The 18,000-nt window shown below is 50.5% G+C and overlaps 1 protein-coding gene and 1 long non-coding RNA gene across 6 annotated transcripts in view; one reads left to right on the plus strand and one right to left on the minus strand.

Moving 5' to 3' along the window:
• The window catches only part of TMEM140 (transmembrane protein 140), a 14,945-nt gene extending 2,057 nt beyond the window's left edge, over window positions 1–12,888 (minus strand). The window contains exons 1-2 of one of the 3 annotated variants that reach the window (XM_040471907.1): window positions 12,353–12,888; window positions 1,376–1,471 (exon numbers count right to left, since the gene is read on the minus strand). In XM_040471907.1, coding sequence (XP_040327841.1) covers window positions 1,376–1,388 — 13 coding nt within the window. In that variant the 5' untranslated portion in view covers window positions 1,389–1,471; window positions 12,353–12,888. Of the gene's footprint in view, window positions 1–36; window positions 132–1,375; window positions 1,472–12,352 lie in introns of those variants that run through there. The other 2 variants (XM_040471909.1, XM_040471910.1) reach the window with 2 other exon arrangements.
• Window positions 12,633–14,870, plus strand: LOC121028299 (uncharacterized). 3 transcript variants are annotated; one of them, XR_005789166.1, is made up of 3 exons: window positions 12,648–12,739; window positions 13,834–13,946; window positions 14,696–14,870. It is a non-coding gene; the product is annotated as an uncharacterized LOC121028299 (long non-coding RNA). The 3 variants fall into 3 exon arrangements; XR_005789164.1 differs by lacking the exon at window positions 14,696–14,870 and having other exon boundaries at window positions 12,633–12,739; window positions 13,834–14,342; XR_005789165.1 differs by lacking the exon at window positions 14,696–14,870 and having other exon boundaries at window positions 12,647–12,739; window positions 13,839–14,342.
• Window positions 14,871–18,000: the final 3,130 nt, after the last annotated feature.

The raw sequence follows: 18,000 nt of genomic DNA on the forward strand, positions 1-18,000 counted from the left end.
GGGGACGAGGTCTTCTAGACTTCTCTGGGAGCTTACCTGCCCTGCTCTGGGAGTCATTACTTGGTGAAGGCAAGAGGCCACCTGCTCATGAAATCACACAGTGGCACTCGCTACCTTTTAAGTGTCTCCGATTTTTTTCCCGAGAACAGGAATCATAGAAATCTTGGAAAATAATACGTAACAGAAAAAAATACATAAAAAATAACCTCTTATCCCACCACGTACGTAGAACCACTGTTAATTTCTTACCAATATTTTTTTCCTATGCGCTGATGTGTTTTTAAATAGTCACACTGTTGACCACAATGATTTTCTCGCTGAATATTATGCACATTTTTCAAAGCTGTTACATAGTCTGCAAAAACATTTTTAATGGCTGTGTGATAGTTCGTGTCGTAGATTTATCCGTCACGCCATTAGGCAGATTGTTTCCATTTTTACCATTATAAGTGACAGATAAGGAAGATGTTTGTATGATTCTTGGTTGGAATCTGATTTTTCCTTCAGCTAGATATCTAAAGTGGAGCCAAAGGTAGAAATACTTTTGAGTGATCTTATTGCATATTGCCAAATTGATCCGCAGAAAACTTACTTGTAGTCCCCGTAAAATAGCGTACACCGTCCTCATCGTATTTGAACAGTCTTTTCACTATGATTTTAATCAGAAGGACTTCTCCAAATTGCTCTTCTACCACAGTAGTCTGCCTGCGATACCTTTGTATTTGTAAAGTTTCGACTACCGAACAAAATAGCCATTTGCGTGCCAAAGTGCCGCTAGCCTTCCAAGACACAAGGTTCTGGGGACAAAGGACGGAGGGCCATCCTGTCCGTGCACCCAGCCTGGGGCGCCAGGTGGTTTCCTGCAGCCAGCTAGCGGTGGCCCCGGGGAGAGGCTCAGGGAACGTGTCCAGCCCTGAGGGGCGGCTTCTGAAGGGAGCAGCCACTCCCTCGTTCCCTCCGCTGGCTGGAAGGAAGGTGCGTCCCACCACATCCCATCTCTGTTCTGCTAGAACAGGAAGTGCCCCGAGGGAGAAAGAGAACAAGTGTGAGGGAAGAGGAGATGGGCCCCGCTGAGGGAGAGGGCGCTGCACCAACTACCACAGACTGGGCAGCTTATAAACCACAGACATTTATTTCCCCCAGCTCGGGGGGCGGGGGCTGAGAAGTCCAAGATCAAGGGACTGGCTGATTTGGTGTCTGGTGTGCCCCCTTCTTGGTTCGTCGAGGGACATCCTTCCCCAGTGTCCTCACATGGTGGAAGGGACAGGAAGCTGTCTGGGGCATCTTTATTTTTTTCTGGGACCTCTTTCACAAAGGCACTGATTTCATTCATGAGGGCTCTGCTCTCAACCTCATCACCTCCCAATGGCCTCACCTCCTACTGTCATCACCTTGGAGGGTTAGGTTTCAACGTACGAAATTTGAAGGACACAGCGATTCACTCTATAGCAGGTGGCTCCCTTCAGAGGACCTGAGTCAGTGCAGACAATGAGAATAAAGATTTATCAGCAAGCAACTCCTTTTTTTTTTTTTAATTTTTTTTTAACGTTTATTAATTTTTGAGACAGAGAGACAGAGCATGAATGGGGGAGGGGCAGAGAGAGAGGGAGACAAAGAATCTGAAACAGGCTCCAGGCTCTGAGCGGTCAGCACAGAGCCTGATGTGGGGCTCGAACCCACGGACCGCGGGATCGTGACCTGAGCCAAAGTCGGCCGCTTAACTGACTGAGCCACCCAGGCGCCCCAGCAAGCAACTCCTTTGACCGAGAGCCGGGACAGCACCTTGGGGGGAGGCCGGTGCCCGTCAGAACAGAAACATACACCTGTGCCTGCAGTGAGGTTTTGAACTCCTGTCGCCACCGTCCACCAAGGGCCTCTGCCCCTGGCTTCTCCTTTAGGGGAGCTCGGCAGGGAAGCGCCGAGGTGGCAGAGAAGGGCCATCCCGCGGAGGCCCTGGGACCTCCCGCTACCCCCCTTGCAACAGCAAGGCTTAGCAGGTATGGAAAGGTGTCTTTGGTCCATGCGTTGTGAGAGTAGCATAGCCGAAGTTCTAGCTGGCCCAGCCCGCGGTGCGAGAACATCCCCAGCAGGTGTTCTGTACGGTTTTCGTATTTCACAAATACTTGTAAAAACCTGTATCCATGTTTTTAGTGGGTTTAGGTGTTTCAGGGTGCGGGATGAATTTCCAGGGCTGGAACCCCAGTTTGTGCGCGTGTGCCGTAGCAGATGAGCTTTGACTTGCCTCCGTTGGTTGGGAGTGCGGGTGGCCTTACGTGGATGTTCCCTCTTCTTGCCCCTATTTCAGGCTTGTTACACTTGGGTTCAAAAAAATCGCTATTTTTAAGCATTTTTGACTTGAAGACAGAGCCAGGTTCAAAAGGCGTGGCGGCCTGAGGACATCGTATCAGCCAACTCTGGCTGTGGCTCCCAGGCGACCGGCCTTTGTTTTTGACTTCCTGCCTTTCTCTCAACTGCCCTTTGGGAGGGTTTCAGTAGAGAGGGAAACAAAATAAAACCAGACCTGGGAAGCCCAGGAGCGCAAATACGGGGAAGGTGGTCGCCCCTGGTTCCCCTTCTTCTCCCCGGTCTTTATAGGCACAGAGTTCAGCTCCACCGCCTGGAGCTTGGGGCTCAGCGCCACTGGGCAACTTTGAACTTGTACTGGCAGTTAATTCTCTGTAGGGGGCGCCTGCTCCTGTGCTCAGGCGGCCCCCAACCCCATCTGCCCTCTCTCTCAGTCTCCCTGAAACTCCTGAGGTCTTGCCCTGCCCCCTGCCTCCAAATCCTACTGATCCCTGCCCCCTTTATCCACTTGGCCGTCCATCTTATCCCCTGAACGGTGCCTGACACACAGAAGGAACTTCTTGTTAAGAAAGAAGACAGGAAGAGGGGGGAGAGAGAGAGAAAGAATGAAAGATGGAAGGAAGGAAAGAAAGAAAATTAAAGAAAAAGGAAAGCCAAGCCCTGTGGTACCCCTCAGTTATCGCGCGTGTACATCTTGTGTGCGTGTCCTGACAAGCCAGCGGTCTTCCTGAGGCGAGGGGCCGTGTTTCGTGTGTCAGACACACTCAGCACGGCGCTGGGCTGGCTGCTCCCCGTGTCCCCTCAGACATCCGGACAGACTTCAGGACCTCAGGGACCGAGAGGCTGGAGGCTGGTCGCAGCTTCTTCGTCTAAACATTTCGCAGAGGATGCCTCTGGACGTTCCGTTGGAAAACCCCATGGCACTCTTCTCTGTTGTCCTAAGAGCCCACCCTGGCTTTCGTGGCTTTTGACAATCCGCATAATCTCGTTCTCGCCACCAAGAGCTTTTGAATTCCCTTTCGTGACGAGCCTTGCCTCCTTCAGAGGGTGAACCAGCAGGCTGCTGCGTCACTGCTGCCATTTTTAGCTGAACTTTTTCCTGTTTATAAGACAGCCACACGTGATGATTGTAGAAAAGTGGAAAAGTATGTGAATGACCAAAACTCATCTGTAACTTTGGGTTGTAGAAACCACCACTCTCAATGCATTTCCTTCCGTCATGTTGTTTCACACGGTCAGGCTCATGCGAATATATATGTTTGCATCCCGCTTTGTCAACATCATTACGGCGTGAGCATGTCCCTATGTCACGAGAAGTGTTTCCTGCACGATGTTTTTCGTGGCTGCCCGTACTTTAGGACATTACTCTGTAAGACTGGACACAACGCTGTGGCGATGTTTGTGAATCACCGTCCCTTACCGTCGGCACTTGCTTCTCAAGACGCCTCAAGTGCCATGGCTCTCCTGAGTCACAGACTCAAAAGGAACTTTACGAACTGTCCTAGTGCCTTCGTTTCCTTTCCCGGAGGCAGGTTTGTAGCTCTGGTCTCCATCTCCCGAGTATACTTGGCACCTGTCTGTGATCTGCGAGAATACCTGTCCACGTGATTGTATATATATATATATATATATATATACACACATATATATACACACACACACACTATATGTATATATTGTATATATTATATACGTATATATTGTATATATATACACACACAATATATGTGTGTGTATATATATACACACAATATATGTGTGTGTGTGTGTGTATATATATATATATATATATATATATATATATACATACAGCCCCCCTGCGACTGTCTCTCATGCCAGGCAACTGCTCACTCACCACCCGTGGAAATTCTACTTCGCTTATTAAGTGTTTGGTGAACTCTCAGAGTGAGCCCCGCGGAGGGGAACAGAGTAGCCACGAAGAACGTCCCCTTCAGAGTCCCCCTCCAGGAGCGTGGGGACTAGACTGGAACTTCTGAGTTCTTCCACCGGGAATATATCGTATGTCCTACCTGGAGGGGTGTATATGTTCCGGAATGTGCCACCAAGGATGACTTCTACCCAGGGTGCCCTCTTTGCACGGCAACATCAACGACGACCTGGTATTCTTCCTGCTCCTTTAGGAACAGGACACCTCGATACTGTCCCCTCTTGGACCTCTCCTGTTATCTTCGCCCCTCACTCCCTCCCTCAGCTTCGGTTACACTGGCTTCTTCCTTATTTTCCAAGAACTTAAGGCAAGTCAGGACTTCCATGCTTGCCATTTTCTCTGCCTGGAATGCTCTTCTGTTATTACACGCCTCCCTTGGGCCTCTCTGCTCAACTGTCCCTTTCTTACGGAGGCCACCCCTGGTTAGCATCTCCACCTGTGACAACCCCTCCACCGGCCCCACAGCTCACACTGCCTGTGCCCCTTTCCTGCTCTCTCCCCATAGCTCTGGTGCCATCTAACATCCTCAACATTTCTTGTCCCCCCCGACCCCGGTCCCCAGTAGACTGTAACCTCCATGAGGGCAAGGACTTGTATCTGCTGCTCATTTTTATGTGTCTGTGGTTAGCTGGTCTGTTTATCTGTCAAAGACCTATCTTTCACTGTTCCGTCCCCCACACCTGGGACTACGGGCCACACGGGAGGCACTCAGTAAAAGTCTGTTAAAGGACACGCGAGTGACTGAGTGAGCGTCAGCAACGGCACATAGAGTTGCTCAGACCCCTCCCTGTGTCGATTTTTTCCATCTGCTTCCCTGTCCTGGTCCTCCTCCTTCTGGCCCCTCCCTCTTCTTCCCGGTTTCTAAATGTGAGCTCTCTACAGGATTCTCCTGTCTCTCAGATGCGTCACGTGGGCCTACAGCTGTGAGAGCCGCGCACCGAGAGCCCCGACGACGGACATGAGATGTGGGGACAGCGGAGGTCAAGGGCACACCCACGAGCGGTCCCTACCGGGGCCCCCAGGACCGCCTGGTAGAAACTGATGGTATCATTTTGTTGTCAGAACAGAACAGAAGCTTGAAAGAAAAAACAGCGAGCTGATGGGGTTGTTACTAGTTGTAAATTCATCTCCCGGCCTTCCTTTTCACTCGTGATTTAAGACAGCTCTAGGGAACAACAGAGGGAAGAACTTGCTTTGAGAATTCTCTTTGACCAGTGAAGGCGTCCAGGGAGAAATCGAGTTTGACTGAGAGTTTATTAATAGTTAAAAACAGATTTCAGAAACTCTTTGGGCATTTACTCTGTGCCAGGCCCTGTGCCGAGCACTTAGTAGGTACCATCTTATTAAGTTCTTATGACAACCCTGTGGGAGCAGGTTTACGATTGCCATCCCCATTTTCCAGAGGAGGAAAACCGAGGCTCGGTGAAGGTCAGGAGCTTCCCCAAGGCCCCCCGGCCAGTGGACAGTGACAGTCCATCAGGCAGGTGGGTCGTGATCATCTAGAATCTGCCTCCACTGAATTGTGCGCGTGCCCGCCGAGGCCTGGCGGACGCTGTTGTCGTTATTGGCTCTTCGTGCGGTGGAGACCATGTGGAATGAGAGTTCTGGGCATACACTCTGCAGCTGTGTGTCTTGGGTTCCAATCCCAGTTCTACCATTGACTTAACAGCCCAGCGCCTAACATTCCCATCTGTAAAATGGCTACAATAGAATTTATCTTGTAGCTTATGTACAGCACGTGGAACGTGACCTAGTAAGTCCTGTGTCAGTCATTATTGTCATGGAGAAGAAACTGGAACTCGGGGAAGGGAGCCCGGCCGCGGTGCGGCCCTAGAGGAGACAGACGGTGCCTGTGTCTACCTGGCGAGCTCCGCTGGGGGACCTGCGCCCCAGGGAGCTGTCTTTTGTGCCCTTGGACGCTGATGCGGCCGCCACAGGTGGTGGGGAAGGGCGAGGACCCGGGGGCCCAGTGCCTGGGCTCAGGGCCCATGAGCTCGAGCAGAACCCGGCTCGGCCTTTGGCACCTGCTCCCCGTCCGGACCCTGTCGCTGGCCTGTCCCCGGGGGCTGTGGCGAGACTGAGGTGTGGCAACTGTCTCCACGCCCGCCCCGTAGGCCGGGTGCGCTGGGCCGGGCCGCTCTGCCGACTGGAGCCCTGACTGTGGAGAAAAGGGAGGTGAGGGAAGAGCGAGGGGAGGGGGGCTGGGGGTGCGGCACCAAGGGGGGGAGAGCAGCAAAGCGGGGGGAAGAAAGCGTCCGGATGAAGCCAGAACAGGGTCTGAGCGGAGCAGCCAGCGGCCCTGCCGAAAACCTCCCCATCGAACACACGCAGGACAGGGTGGCTGGCGGTGTGGGTGCGGCTCTGACAGAAATAAAAAGGGAAGAAGAAAGGGAAATGTGTCATGTTTCCTTTGGCAGAAGCATGAGCCCAGGTTCTTATTTTTCACAACCGGCCTGGGGTGGTGCGTCCCAAAGGTGCGGAGGCAGCCCCCGGGGGTCGCCCGCGCTCTGAGGACGGCCAGGCCGGAGGGCAGCTTTGTAGGCAGCGCGTGACATTTGGGTTTGCTTGCCTGTGCCAGGGAAACGAAAAGCAGCTTCACCAGCAGAAGCACAACCACGCCACGAGACCGCCACGCAGGGTCAAAACCGTCCGTCTCCAGACCTCCACGAACACCGAGCCACGGACGTGGGCCGTTTCAGCGGTTCCGTGAATGTCAACTAGCTCTTTGTTCGTTTGTTTTGTTGCTTGTTAGCCTCGGCAGGCAGATGATGCAGCTGGGAACGAGGGTCAAAACATAAAAAATCTAGAGGGAGAAAAATCCTTCACCACAAGAACACGCCTGCATCTTGGACCCGTCCTTACTTGGTGTTTTTGTTTGTTTAATGTTTAAACATTTTTTTTATGTTTATTTTATTCATTTCTGAGACAGAGACAGAGCGTGAGCGGGGGAGGGGCAGAGAGAGAGGGAGACACAGAAGCAGGCCCCAGCCTCCGAGCCGTCAGCACGGAGCCCGATGCGGGGCCCGAACTTACAAACTGTGAAATCATGACCTGAGCCAAAGTCAGATGCCCAACTGACTGAGCCACCCAGGCGCCCCTCCTCACTTGGTTTTTAGTGGCGGGACTCCACAGCTAGCTTATGGGAAGCTAAGGACCCAGAGCAGAGTTTGAGGATAAGTAGTACCAGAAGGCAGGACAGCCTTTGGCTGTCACTCTTGGTTCTCCTGCCCAGCCCTCTCCTGCAATCCCGATAGACATTCACAGCCCCCCTTCTACTGAGGAGGCCAGGGTTTCATCCTGTGACTCCACGAAGGGCACATTTTGGAGAGTTCCCTGAGCCGTAGGCCCTGTGGAGTCAGTAGCTCTCAGGGCAAACCAGGAACCTGGCCTCATGAGCTTGCCTTCCGGTTGAGGACACAAACACCAGTGGTGTACTTTTAAAAAGACCGTTCCAAGTTTTGAAAAGATTTGGGAAGGAAATCAACAGGATGAAACAAAGGAGAGAAGGTGGTGGAAGCCGTGAGTCTAGATTAGTGGGTCAGGGAAGGCCTGTGTGCAGAGGAGACATTTGTTTGAGGCCCGAGGGATGTGACAGAGCCATCCCGAGTTGGGCCTGGGCAAGAGCCCTCCAGGGAGACAGTGTGGCTGTTATAAACACCGGCCTGGGAGAGGATCAGATTTCCGGGGCCGGGGTGGCTGCAGCCCCGTGACTGAGGGGAGGGGACCCAGGTCCCTGGAGGCCTTGTAGGCCAGGGTGAGAGGTGTGGATTTCATCGCTCGACCTGAGTGTTCTATTAACTCCTGTCCCTCTTCCCTCAGACACGAGGCTCTAGGCGCCCAGACAGATCTGTGAGCCGGGACAGACGCGCGGAGGCCAGGGGTCACCTCACACCCGTCCTGCCGGCTGGGCCCTCGGCAAGCACCGAGGCCTACTTGGACGTGGCTGGTACGCAACCGTTGGAAGAAGGGGAGGGAAAGAATGATAGACCCAAAGACTCGGACCTTCAGTTTTGCAAGAGGCCTTTGAGAGAGGCTTCTTCCCCAGCAAGCTTGTAATACATCAGAAAGGGCTTCAAAACACATGCAGATTAACTCAAAGAAAGCAGATGGCAGCTAAGTTGAGTAGCAGACGCTAGGGGCCCTCCCCCTCTACCCTTCAAGGCCAGTTTCGGGAACCTCAGAAAGCCAGTCTTCGGTCACTCTGACGAGTCTTTGCCTCATCACCCTGCTGGCGTCAGCTGTGGCCTCTGCCTCCCGGTTGTCCGGCTGCCTGAGGAGGGGGCCGAGGCTGCGGTTCCTGCCGCTCTCTGCTCTGCCCGGGGACTTGGCCATCGGTACCCCCACCGCCCCACTGCTGCTCAGCGGACAGAGGGTACCTCTCCACAAAAGCGCGGGGGACCCAGGGCTCACCCCCCAAAGTCTGTTGAAGTCCAGGTTTGGGCTGACAAAGTGAATTCCTGTACTGGGACCACAAAATGGAGGCAGCCCTGGTGGCCCAGCCCGTGTCACAGTTCTAAGCCTAAGTCATGTGAAACACCTGTCAGGGAACCCCCCCCCCCCCCCAGCACAACCTTACCCTAGAAAACAGGACCTGCCCACCTTCTAAGGAAACCCCGACGTCCCGGCCAATCGTGCCCATTCTTTCCCATGTCGCTGCTTCTCTACACAACTGGCTCTTGCCCCAAATCCTGCCAGACTGCTCCATGCTTGGGAGGCGCTGTACTCCCCCAATCCACGGCTTGTCTTCCCTCAGATAAAGGAAGGGTAAGCTCATCAGTCAATTGTTTCCGTTTTGTCCTTTGACAGGGCTGAGAACGCTGAGGTGGCGTGACGCAGGGGCACCGAGTACAGCTCTGAAGATCTCAGTTGCTAATGAGAACATACGGCCCACGTGCCGGAAGATGACATTTGCAGACGCTTGTTAATGCTTGCGAAGTCACTTTCGGGCGCACCATTTTGAGGCCCGTGGCAGGCTAGAGTCACTGAAGTAGTTGCGGTACCCAGCTCCCGGGTAGATTCCTAGAGATGACGGGGGCGAGATTGGGCCCCAGCCCCCAGAACGGTACCCCCCCCCCCCCAGGGCTACCAGGATGGACAGCTCAAGAGTGGAGTGTCTCAGAAAAGCCACACATGCGGGGTTAATACGTGACCAAAGCATTAGAGTTCGCTGGAAGATTTTTCACGAACGGGTGCGGAAGCCGTCGATTAGCTTCCTGAAAGCAAAACTAGTTTAAGTCCTCATGTCCACCCCACACACCAAAGTGAACGTCACATGGATCCAAGAGTGAAATGCCATCAACAGAGGGGAAAAAAGATCTAAACACAAGTCCAGATTCGATTACGAATGAGAAGGAACACTTTGAGCTTAAAAGCAAATTGACATTACACACACAAAGAAGTGCAGATTTAACTATTTAAAAGAAAGGCACATTTCCGTACAACAAAAACAAACTAAAAAAAGTAAAAGCCAACGAGTGTGGAAAGCATCTGCAACAGATATGAAATGATTAATATTACCAATATATCACATATTCGTACAAACGAGTAAGAAAAACATTAACCGTCCGTCAAAACGGACAAGGAACAAAGAGATTTCAGGAAAGGACTGCCAAGTAGGTAAGTGTGGCTGTCATACTTTCTACCAAATGTGTGGGCGTTTTCCTCCACCAAGCAGTTCTCCGTGACACCAGCGGGTGTCCTACTATTTAAGCCAATTCTGACATTATCTACAGGAAGAGAGTGTCAGATCCTGGGGCTAAGGGTTCAGTCCCCAAAGCCGTCTCCCCTTCCTCCTTCCCGGCTCCTGACCAAGGCTTAGGCACCCGGGGCCCGACTGGCGAAATGAATCCCTGGGTGTTGGTGACTGAATCTCCAGCCAGTCTGCCTCCCTGGAGGTTGTGGGGGTGGGGCTAAAAGTTCCGACCCTCTAATCACAAGACCCTCTAATCACAAGGCTCTTTCTCCCACAAACAAACCCCGTCTATAGGGACTTTCCAAAAGTCAGCTCATTAGCGTAAACCCAGACGTGGCTGGACGGAGCTTGTTAATGAATAAAGAAGACACCTTTATCGCTATTCACACTTATTCCTAAGTGTTCCAAGGGTTTTAGGAGCTCTGTGCCAGCAAGGGCAACAAAGTCCAAATATATATTCTTATTATATAAATCACTATATCTCATTAACTAACATGAGAAAAAACGTCTATGCCTTTGTAGCACAAGCAAAGAAAAGCCAAGTCAAATATCCTGTGAGTTTCCGTATCAAAACTGCGGCTAAGAACTTTGGATGGTACCTAGCCCATGGCAAGGCTAGCCTTGTCATACGGTGACGGTGACAGTGGCCCAAGTGACCCGTAAACATTTGCGCAAACTTTCCAGGAGGCGATTTGGCAATATGCATGGAAGCCCTTAAAACTAAAAGATAGTCCTATCTTTTTGGCCTGGTAATTCCACTTAGGGGTTTACCCCAAGACAGCAATCAGAAATGCAATCAATGGTTTATACACAGGAATGTTCATCACCGCATCTTGCAAAAAACGGGAAGCAGCTTGAATGCCCACCATTGGAATTAAACTGTGACGCACCAAAGTGGTGAGACTGCAGACTTTAGAAAAGCCAGTCTAAAATCACATTAATAGAGTATGACTGCAGGAAGGAGACTAAGGGAACATTCTAAAATGTTAATGCATCTGTCTCTGGGTGGTGGCATTGTGAACAACTGTTCTCTTTTTGCATGAAAAACATTTCCAGAATTATGTGTTGCATTTATGTAAAAGTGAAATGCAGAAAACAAACACAAACGGACTTCATGATCAGCTAAGGTAAGGCAGGAGTCGGCTGGCGAGAACCTGAGAAAGGGGATTACGTGCAGAATCGAAAGGGATGTCTTATGAACAGATTCTTAGGTCTGGGGCTTGGCCAGGGTTGGGGTGTAGGAAGAAGATACTGAGAAATGCACATTAGTTGTCAGGAGTCGAGAAGGAAAGAAGGAATCACATAGTGTGTGTGTGTGTGTGTTTCTTTCCCAAAGGAACCTTTGATTTTACAGGTGAAGAAGTATAACGGAAGTTATTAAGGAAACAGTCCGTATTTAAGAAAATATTTTTTTTTAATTTTTTTTTCAACATTTATTTATTTTTGGGACAGAGAGAGAGCATGAACGGGGGAGGGGCAGAGAGAGAGGGAGACACAGAATCGGAAACAGGCTCCAGGCTCTGAGCCGTCAGCCCAGAGCCTGACGCGGGGCTCGAACTCACGGACCGCGAGATCGTGACCTGGCTGAAGTCGGACGCTTAACCGACTGCGCCACCCAGGCGCCCCTAAGAAAATATTTTAAGATCAGCACTGGCGGGCATGAGAAGCACTGTAGTCTAATGACATAGGCTCTGAATATGTTAGACCGTGTTCAATTCTGAGTCAAGAACACGGGTCTTTCTGACAATCTCAACTCGCGGTGTATGTTTTAAGCACTCAGGGTGTTTCTGTAACTCGGAATAGTAATAGTCGAGCCACTTCGAGTCAGTGACCTGCTTCTGTCTGGCTGCCCGTTTCTGATGAGCAACCCGCCCCGCGGGCCATAAACATCTATTTGCACAGACCTTGCAACACCCTGTCGCCAGGTTATCCCTGTGTGTTCCTTTTAATTATTTTTTTTTAATGTTTATTTATTTTTGAGAGAGAGAGCAAGCAGGGGAGGGGCAGAGAGGGAAGGAGGCACAGAATCCGAAGCAGGCTCCAGGCTCCGAGCTGTCAGCACTGAGCCCGACCCGGGGCTGGAACCCACGAACTGTGAGATCATGACCTGAGCCGAAGTGGGACACTTAACCCACCGAGCCACCCAGGCGTCCCCATCGCCATGTGTTTCTAACCGGGTGCGCTGGCAGTCCCCTCACCATCTTTGGGGGCCGCAGCCCCCCAGGATGATGGTGGCGGGAGCCGAGGGAAGGAGGGCAGAGCGGCACCCGAGGTCACTGGGGGGCTGGGGGGGGGGGCGGGTGTGCGGACATGGCCCGGCGGCGTGGCCCCGCTAGGACGCGAAAGGCCGGAGCCCACGCTGAGCCCAGACGCAGGCCAGCTGCGCTCCACGCAGGGTGGGTACTTACGAACAAGAAGAGGCAGAACGCACAGGCGCTCGTAAAGAGGACGGGCAGGGAGTCAGGTTTGGCGGAGTCTCCTTTCTCGCTGGCTTCCTAACGCCAGGCTCCGGAGACGGAGCCGAGGCCGGTGGCGAGGGGAAGGGCGGCCGGAGGCCGGCCCGGGCTTCCCACCCGCTCGCGCTTGCAGTTGTGCCCAAGTAAACAGCTCGCTGAAGGTCAGGGCACTGATGCCGCCGACTGGTGTCACATCAGCTGATTTCACTTTCATTTCCTCACTTGCCGGTGGCTCGTGACTTTTCAGAAAAAGGGAACGTAAACAACGTTGTTGTTGTTCACCAGGTCGCGTACTTTACCCACGCCCGAGCCGCCCGACCAGTTGACCCAAGGAGCCAGGTAAGGGTCCTGACGCTGTCACACGACAGCTCCGGAAAGGGAACTGCCCAGGACACTCTCAAAGCTCCCAGTGATTTAGACTCCGAGTAAACACGACCTCCAGTTTTACTCAGAAGGGGCCTTTAAGATCATCTGGTCTAAGATCCCGGACCGGGTCCCCCCCACCCCCACCCCCCACTGGGAAGCACTCAGGCCTTCTGTCCCCTCCTTTTCAGGAATCTGCGCTTCTCTGGCCACAAAACCTTGTGGGCTTAGCGTCCTCACCGGGGGGGTGTTTGGGCCGGTGCTGGAGCAGCGGGAACATCTCTTCCTTCAGAATAAGAGCAGAACCAAGCTTTTATTTTGTAACCACAGGGGCTCCCGGCCAGAGTTTAAAAATTGCTTCCTTTGCCCACATGACCAGCTGGGAACTCCAATTTGGAGCCAGGCTTGGTTAAGTCAGTAGAAGCTGCCCTAGTAATACTGCAGAACGCCTGGCCTGGCGGGTTTCTTCGGGTTCCTCTTCCCTCCCGGTCCTTCCCCCCCCCCCCCCCCCCCCCCCCCTACTCCCCAGGAGTTCTTTGAACTGCCACATGTTTTCCCCTTTGGAGTTCCTTTAAACTCAAACCCTAGAAAGATGAGGTCTGACGAGGCTTTGGGGTCAGGGCTCCCAGCTACAGAGGAGCAAATTATTTAACCAAGCTGAGCGTGAGTTTCTCACCCGGGAAATGGAAGCGTGGCTGTTGTGGGAACCCAGAGAGAGTGTGGAAGTGCTGGGCAGGTCATGATGGCAGCTGTTACTAGGGGAGGGGCAGAGGGAGAATCCCACGCAGGCTGACAGCCCCACCTCGGGCTCAGTCTCGAAAAGTGTGCCTTGATGACCTGAGCTGAAGTCAGAGTCGGCCGCTGGACCAACCGCCCAGGCGCCCCCGCAGCTGTTACTATTTAAAAGCAGAATTTCTAAATACTGAGAGTAACCTTCTTGGTAATGCCTTCAAGGCAGAGACAAAAGGAACTTTTCGGTACGAATATAAAGTAGTTACTCTGAAAATTAAACACCGGTGAGTAAGGGGATGTAGTGGAAGAGGGAGAGAAACATATATTTATGCATTCAGTACAGGTTCCAATGCACATAGTTGGGAGAGAGCCAAACAGAGCTTCAAAGTTCGTTGTGAAAAGCAGCGACCGCATTCTCCCTTCTTCTCCAGAGCCAAGCACTTTCACCTGGGTAAGCGGATTCTTCAGGTGTTTACCCCAGTTCTCAAAATAACCTGCTTGCCTCCGTGCTCTCTGGTGTCTCAGTTTCAGGCATCATCTCCTGACTCTCAGCTTTCTTCTCCCTGATTCCCTGTCCACAAGCATGAGTCTTATCTTCCTCCTCCTTCCAAACTGGTTATATTAAGATTTTGCTTAAATCAATATCCAGCGTCTGCACTCTTGTAACTATGTAAATACCACACACAGCAGTGGAGTCGTGTAGAAAATTGTGATTCCCTTCCCCCCGCCCCCCTTTCCGGGTCTGTTAGTCTTCTCTGGAGATAATTGTCTTAGTTCTGTGTTTGCTTGGATTTCTATGTACTTAATACAGATGCAACCCTCAAAACTTAAATCTTTTTTCAAGAAATGTGTATGAGTGGTGCTTGACCTCTTCCTGAGAAAAGCTCCCCCAGCGCCCTTGAACCCACTTCTGCTCCGGGCTGGGTCTTGACACCCGGCACCCAGCAGTCCTCCTGAAGGACCCTCCCCACCACCCCAGGGATTCCCTCCGCCCCTGTCCTGTGCTGGAGTTCTTATTGCGGGTATCAAAGGCTTTTATCCATTTAGTGTTTATCCTGCCCTTAAACTTGATCAATCAAAGGTCGATCGAGTACAGAATTTTAGGCGAAAAAAATTTGCCTGTATAATTTTGAAAGCTTTATTCCATTCCATCTGGCCTTCCTGTTATTTCTGAGAGTTTAAAACTGGTCTATTTTACAGCTTCCCAGATGTCTCCTTTCCTCTTCTCAGCCTTGCAGCTTTGTCTTCAGAAACAAAAGTGGTGGGAAAAACAAACAAACAAACAAACCAGAAATGACTTTTGTGGGTTTTTTGAGAAGGAACGAAATTAAATGTGCCCAGGGACCCCTTGGTGGCTCCGTGGGTAAAGCGTCAACTTCAGCTCGGGTCATGATCTCACTTGGTGGTTTCGAGCCCACCTTGGGCTCTGCGCTGTCAATGCAAAGCTCGCCTGGGATCCTCTGTCTTCCCCTCTCTCTCTGCCCTTACCGGGGGGGCGCCCCCCCCCCCTGGTCTCTCTCGCAAAAATAAACTTAAACAAATTAAACGTACCCAGTTTGCCATTCTTAACTGGAAACGTAATTTTTTTTACACCCTGGAGGCTCCTCCTAGCGGCCGTTTCGCGGGCTCCCCCTAGCGGCACAGCGCGTCTGGCCGAGCCTGTTGCTCCCGTCAAGCTCAGCCTCTTCTTCGCTTACCACCCCAACCTCCAGGCTGTGACTGCACCCTCGCCCGGGCGCGAACTTTCCCGCACTGCTCCCCACACACCAGCTGGCTTGGGGAGACCCTCAGAGCTCCCGGTTCTCAGGGCATGCCCCTCCTCCCGGGGCGAATTATCGGAGGCGGTGGCGGCTCCCTCTGGTGACCCCTCTGCTGGCGGGGCGATGCCCTGGGGCAGTCCCTCTGGTCTTTTCAGCTCGCTTCCCTCCCCGCCCCGTGAACACGCTCGGGCAAAGGTGACCAGGGCTCCGGCTTTCTTGGCCTGCTGGCTCTGGGGACGAGCCTGTGCCCTCTGGGCTGGACGGAGGGAGGGAGGCCCTGACTTCTCGGCGGGGCCCGCCGGGAACCGAGTCCCGGCAGCACGGAGGTAGGGACGTGAGCAACGCCAGCAGCCTGCCCCTCCCGGGGAGACACCGCAGCCCTTGGCTGGGAGCTGGGGGCCGGAGGGTGACTCCCGTGTCCTTGGCCACCTGCTCTGGGAGGGGGGAGCTTCCCTCTTGCTGAACTGCTGGGAAGGGAGCAGTAGCTATGGCTCAAGTCAGATTTTAGTAACTTTTCTTGAGTGAATGTTTCTCCATCTGTTGTGTGTCCTCACGACGGTTTCTCGAGACTTTACAGGAGGGTTTTGTTGTTGTTTTGAAGTTTTAGCAGTTATGGTATTCTCACGGGGCGGGGGGAGTAGATGGAGGGGCTTCTGGGGCTGATGTTCTAGAACTGGGTGTCTGCCCCTTGTTTTTTAAAGGGAAAAGTTTTGACTGAATAAAATCTAAGGACATTTAAGTATTGAAGAATACATGAACAAATCTGAAATGGCAACATTTCAGAAAATTACAAAGTAAGAAACAAATGGTTGTAACTCACAAGTCCCTTCGTCTGTGAATTTAGAACTTTAACTGGTAAAAATACTGATAGGTTTAACTGTGATGCCTGTTGTTTGGGTTTTTCAATTTGTTAAAACTGATAATACCAATAAAAGTTTATTGAGGTAACTATTAAGAAGCTACTTTTACAGATTTCTAATAGTATATCGAAATAGTCTTTTCTTTTTTACCAAATATCCTGCCTGGTTTTGTTAAAATGTCAGTGATGGTTTAAGTAATAGTAAAAAATGCAGTATTTATATCCTTTCATTGTAGGGGACACAATGAAATGGAACTAATGTATCATAATGAAATTAAACCCATCTATATTAATTCTGTTTAAAGATTATTTATTCATTTTGAGAGAGAGAGAGAGAGAGAGAGACTGCGAGCAGGGGAGGGGCAGAGAAAGAGGGAGAATCTGAAGCAGGCTCCACTCTGTCAGCACAGAGCCCATGCGGGGCTCGAACTCATGAATCTGCGAGATCATGACCTGAGCTGAAATCAAGAATTGGATGCTTAACCACCTGAGCCATGTAGGTGCCCCAAAACCCATCTATATTTAAAAATGCTTTGAGGAGTTATAATTCTATCAAACATCAATAAGAACAAACAAAAATCAAATAGCAACAGTGAAAGTGTTCAACAGAGGTAAATCTAAATTGCTTTTTTAATGTTTTTTCCCCAGTTTTACTACGATTGACAAATAAAAATTGCACATATTTAAAGTGTACAACATGATAATTTAGTATACATACACACTGATGATTACCACAATCAGGTTAATTAAGATATCCATCACTTCACTTATTTTTTTGTGGTGATAACACTTGAGATCTATTCTCTTAAGCAAATAGACAGATGAATGAAGAAAACATGATTATATGTATATATATGTGTATGTGTATATATATACACACATACGTGATTATGTGTGTATATATATAAATCACATTTGTATATATATATATATATACAAACATGATTATATGTATATATATGTGTATGTATATATATACATACATACACACACACACACACACACACACACACACACAGGGATCTCCCTTCCCTGTAGGCTTGCTTGAGCCTGTGTTTGGTCAGTGCAGACAATATATATTATATACCCTTATATATATATTGGGATATCACACAGCCATGAGAAAGAAATCCTGCTATTTGCAACAATGTGGATGAAACTGGAGAACATTATACTAAGTGAAATAAACCAGACACAGACAAGTACCGAATGATGTCACTCACATATGGACTCTAAAAAAAAATCAAACATACAATAATGTAGAATATAGTTGAGTTTATCAGAGGCTGGTTGAGGGGAAAAGGGGAGATATTTGATCAAAAGATACAGTCTTTTAATTTAGAAGATGAATCTGGAGACCTACTGTACAGCCTGATTAGAGTTAATAACTATGTATTGTGTACTTGAAATCTAAATTACTTTTGAGGAGACAAAAAACCCCAATGTCTTGCAGTGGGTGTGGCTGTTCAGGGGCAGCTGCATTGACCTCTGAATTACACCTGCATGTGAGTCTGGGTCCCTATGGAGTAACTGTCCTCTTTTCCTTGAAAGGGGAACTGTTATCATCTGGGTGATTATCTCTAAAGAGAGCAGGTAAACCTCATTCTCAGCACAGTTTCAGTGAGAGAGTTTATGGGCTCCTTTCTCATTTACAGCCTGTGTCGTTCATGGGTAATACTTTCAAGGTTTTTGTTTTTGTTTGTTTGTTTTGCCTTTGAGTCCCCACACTTTTTGTTCCTTATCTTCTTGGAAAGCAGGCTTAGGTTTTGTTATTGATGAGTGTTTTCATCCAAGCCATCCATTATTTCCCTCTGAAGTTGTTCTACATTTTCTTCTGGGATGCCTTTAGCATTAGTTAGTTGGGACTGGAAGGGTTTCAATCCCTC

The sequence above is a fragment of the Herpailurus yagouaroundi genome, unplaced genomic scaffold (genome assembly GCF_014898765.1).
Source record: "Herpailurus yagouaroundi ecotype Mexico unplaced genomic scaffold, PumYag 100, whole genome shotgun sequence".
In the NCBI taxonomy this organism is placed as follows: Eukaryota; Metazoa; Chordata; class Mammalia; order Carnivora; family Felidae; genus Herpailurus; species Herpailurus yagouaroundi.